At 54.9% G+C, this 4,322-nt stretch overlaps 1 protein-coding gene across 1 annotated transcript; it reads left to right on the top strand.

Annotated features, from left to right (window-relative positions):
• The first annotated feature begins 1,705 nt into the window (after positions 1 to 1,705).
• THAP11 (THAP domain containing 11) lies at positions 1,706 to 3,764 on the top strand. The gene has a single exon (XM_047711625.1). It carries the CDS (start codon positions 2,104 to 2,106, stop codon positions 3,043 to 3,045), a length of 942 nt encoding a protein of 313 aa, XP_047567581.1. The 5' UTR covers positions 1,706 to 2,103; the 3' UTR covers positions 3,046 to 3,764.
• The last annotated feature ends 558 nt before the right edge of the window (positions 3,765 to 4,322 follow it).

Raw genomic sequence — 4,322 nt, 5'->3', positions numbered from 1 at the left:
CACCTATATTCTAGAACTTCATCAATTCCAGGGTCTTGGGATCGAGCCCCGAGCCAGGCTCTGCTCAGCGGGAAGCCTGCTTCTCCCTCTCCCTCTGCCTGCCTCTCTGCCTACTTGTGATCTCTGTCAAATAAATAAAATCTTAAAATATAAAATAAATTGCCTTTTTTGTTTTTAGTCGAAAAAGTAGAAATAGTATACACTAGGCTTCAATTTCATTCCCATGGTCTGTAATCAGGAGGAAAAAAAATGAGAAGGGAGAGTCTGGAGAAAGGGTGTAGAAAGGCAAGAAGTAGGAGAAAGGGGGAACTCAGCAAAGGAGGACTAGCTTGCAGGTAAATCCCTAAAACAACTGCCTGGCCTTTCCGCTTCATTTTCCACAGCCTCTCTTGCCCTTTAGAACATCTTCTCCAGGGGCGCCTGGGTGGCTCAGTGGGTTAAGCCGCTGCCTTCGGCTCAGGTCATGATCTCAGAGTCCTGGGATCGAGCCCCGCATCGGGCTCTCTGCTCAGCAGGGAGCCTGCTTCCTCCTCTCTCTGACTGCCTCTCTGCCTGCTTATGATCTCTGTCTGTCAAACAAATAAATAAAATCTTTAAAAAAAAAAAAAAAAGAACATCTTCTCCATACAAGTGGTGGGGCTGGAGAGGTATTTTTTTTTTTTAAAGATTTTATTTATTTATTTGTCAGAAAGAGAGAGAGAGAAAGCACACAAGCAGGCAGAGAGGCAGGCTCCCTGCTGAGCAAGGACCCCGATGAGGGACACGATCCCAGGACCCTGGGATCATGACCTGAGCCGAAGGCAGCGGCTTAACCCACTGAGCCACCCAGGCGTCCCTGGAGAGGTATCTTATTACAGTATAAATTCTGTCCATCCTCTGGTTCTTCAACAGCTCCCAGTCATCTGCAGAATTAAATCCCAAATCTTTTAACTTAGCCCAGTTTGGTATCTTTCAGCGCTTCAGCTACCCCGCCAGTCCTCTTCCAGGCTTTTTTTGGGGGCCTAGCCTCGTTATTTCCTCAGGGCCAGCTATTCCTCCCTCACTCAAGCTTTTCACCATTTTTTCTTCCTTGGCTTCCGCTTCCCATTTTCTTCTCTGTCCTATTCATTAGTTTGTAGCACTTATTTCTGTGATTAGACATCCATTCGGGTGCATCTATTATCCACAAGTCCGACCCTCATCCTTCCATGTAGTCAGGCCTGGTCGGTTGAGCGTCTTCCTTCAGCAAGGTTCCCAACTCAGTGCACTGTACCCTCCACACAGTAGGCACCTTCTGGTGACTGTGTTTAGGCGAGTATATGAGTCAACTCAAGCAGCAGCTGAATTAGACGAGTCCTCAACGCAGAGAAAGGGGCTCCTGAGGTCTTCCTGGGTACTGAAGCTCAAGTCCCCCACCCAATCTCCGCAGGAATGCCATCAAGTCGCAGCCCCGAGGATTGGGGAAGCGCTTCCGGCGGTCACATAACCTCACCCAAACCCTAGTCCCCCGTAACCCAACCTCTCCCTTAGGCGGCGCTCCAGGCCGCAGTCGCCGAGCTCAGCGCACGGCATTGCGGAAGTTGTAGTTTCCGTAAGCAAACGCCCAAGGCGCTTGCGCACTACAGAGGCGCGCACCGCCCGACCTCCCTCCCCCCCATCAGGATTCTGGGTCCTTGTGAAGGGCGGTCCAGGCGACAGCGTTCCAACTGAATACGCCTCTATAGTTGGCCGGGGATAAGCCGGGTGGTAAGAATCTGTTCTGCGTGGGCCGTCACGGTGCCCTGGAAAGCGGCCGGAATAATCACGCCCCCGCTCCGGAAGTGAGCAGCTTCTGGCGCGGTGCATTGTGGGGGGCGTAGTCCTCCTTCCCAGGCGGTCCTTCGCGGCGTCCCCGGGGCCGACTCCGGAGCGCAGGCGGGCGGCCGGGCGGGCGGCGCAGCGCGGGCCGGCGGGAAGCGTATTCTGGGCACGGGGCGCCGGGCCAGGCCGGCCGCGCCGAGCGGCAGTAGTGGGAGGCCGCCTAAGGCCCCGCACGGCGCCGCCCGTCGAGTGGCGGGCGGCGGCAGACCGACCGGGCCGTCGAAGGGCTCAGGAGGCCGGTGGGCCGGGCCGCGCGGCGCAGCCATGCCAGGCTTTACGTGCTGCGTGCCGGGCTGCTACAACAACTCGCACCGGGACAAGGCGCTGCACTTCTACACGTTTCCCAAGGACGCTGAACTGCGGCGCCTGTGGCTCAAGAACGTGTCCCGCGCTGGCGTCAGTGGGTGCTTCTCCACCTTCCAGCCCACCACGGGCCACCGACTCTGCAGCGTCCACTTCCAGGGCGGCCGCAAGACCTACACTGTGCGCGTCCCCACCATCTTCCCGCTGCGCGGCGTCAACGAGCGCAAAGTAGCGCGCAGACCCGCTGGGGCTGCAGCTGCCCGCCGCAGGCAGCAACAGCAGCAACAACAACAGCAGCAGCAGCAGCAACAGCAGCAGCAGCAACAGCAGCAGCAACAACAGCAGCAGCAGCAGGCGTCGCCCTCAGCCTCCAGTGCCCAGGCCTCCCAGCTGCAGCCGAACCTGGTGTCTGCCTCTGCTGCTGTGCTTCTCACCCTTCAGGCCTCTGTAGACAGCAGCCAGGCTCCGGGGTCCGTTCCCCCAGCGCCCACCACTCCCACCGGCGAAGACGTAAAACCCATCGACCTGACCGTGCAAGTGGAGTTCGCCGCTGCAGAGGGCGCAGCTGCCGCAGCCGCCGCGTCGGAGCTAGAGGCAGCTACGGCAGGGCTGGAGGCCGCAGAGTGCCCTATGGGCCCCCAGCTGGTGGTGGTGGGGGAAGAGGGCTTCCCTGATACTGGCTCCGACCACTCTTACTCCTTGTCGTCAGGCACCACGGAGGAGGAGCTCCTGCGCAAGCTTAATGAGCAGCGGGACATCCTGGCGCTGATGGAGGTGAAGATGAAGGAGATGAAAGGCAGCATCCGCCACCTGCGTCTCACCGAGGCCAAGCTACGAGAAGAACTCCGTGAGAAGGATCGGCTGCTTGCCATGGCTGTCATCCGAAAGAAGCACGGAATGTGAATGGGTCCGTCCCCCTTCGGCTTGCTGGACTCCTGGACCCCTCTCAGCCTACAGGGACCTTAGGCCGCTGCTGTTGAACTCCCCTATACTCCTGGGGCACTGGTTGACAGTACTGAAGCTTAGGGCAGCTGGACTCTCTTGCTGGTGACCTGGCACCCTCTCTTGTTTTCTCCTGAAGCAAGGTCCTGAAGTCTGGGACCTCAGACTCTGCACAGGTGACACCAGCAATTATGACTTTGTTCCCCATTCCCCACCTCACCTCCAGTTTATGTTGCAGGTTCTGCTTAAGCAGAGGCTTCAGAACCACTGACCTTGAAAATTACCCACTCGGGATGCAGGTCGGATGCCCAAGACTATGGGTTTGGGAAGACAACTGCTTGAGGTTGGCCAGCATTGAGACGACTCTTCCGTGTGTAGTGATAAGAGATCCAAGTAACATCAGTTCTCCTTTTAGTGCTTTTCCTTCCCAGGTGCAGCCTGTGATTCTGGCGGGGACTGGCACATCTGTGCCTCTGCCTATAAGGACCTCCCTCCCTCCCCAGGAGGCCATCTACAAGGGGATCTAGGTGACCTGCTGATGATCCAGCTTGCCAGGGACTTAGGTTTATCCTGTTATGTTTGCTACTGGTTACAAATTCTATTTTCTGTACAATTAGTCAGACTAAAGTTTTCACTGTGTTTGTTTGGCAAAACGAATTAAACAGAAAGTAAGGTTTTAATTTGAGTTTCGCCATTTTATTTTTATAAAGGCTCATTTCAGTATCCTTGAAAGGTGGGGAAATAGACCCTCTAAACAAGCCTCTACCTTAGGTCTCAAGGACCAGACTGATCCTAAGACTAGAAATGCTTTAGTGACCATGTTTGTCCATAAAGGGACCCTGAGCACATGGACCCTGGCTCATAACTCACAGAGTTCCTGGCCCAGCTTACTCGGAAACTGCACTGAACAGTCCCAGTTTGCTGTGGGTTAGGAGAAGGAGCAACTGAGAACTAAACCAAATTGTGACTGCTCACTTCTCTTGAGGGTTTTGAATTCCTCATGAATTTTCAGCTGTGGTTGAATTTCACTCACCATTTTAGTCCTGGTACAGTGGCACACATGGGCTGGCAGTTACTTAGGATCACAGCTGAAAGTAGCCATGCTTCCTGCACACATAAGAACTCTTGTATAGATACCTTGGCCTTGGTACGTTTTCGTTGTGGAGAAGTTGGGATTTGTGATCCATTGATTCATTTCTTGTCTGTTTCTATGCTTTTAGATAAGGTAGGGGTGAGGT

The sequence above is a fragment of the Lutra lutra genome, chromosome 17 (genome assembly GCF_902655055.1).
Source record: "Lutra lutra chromosome 17, mLutLut1.2, whole genome shotgun sequence".
Classification (NCBI taxonomy): Eukaryota; Metazoa; Chordata; class Mammalia; order Carnivora; family Mustelidae; genus Lutra; species Lutra lutra.
This window is presented reverse-complemented; position numbering and strand designations above follow the sequence as displayed.

Bases quoted from the DNA above. Each gene is read 5' to 3' on its own strand.
- THAP11 (XM_047711625.1), top strand. From the start codon at position 2,104: ATGCCAGGCTTTACGTGCTGCGTGCCGGGCTGCTACAACAACTCGCAC.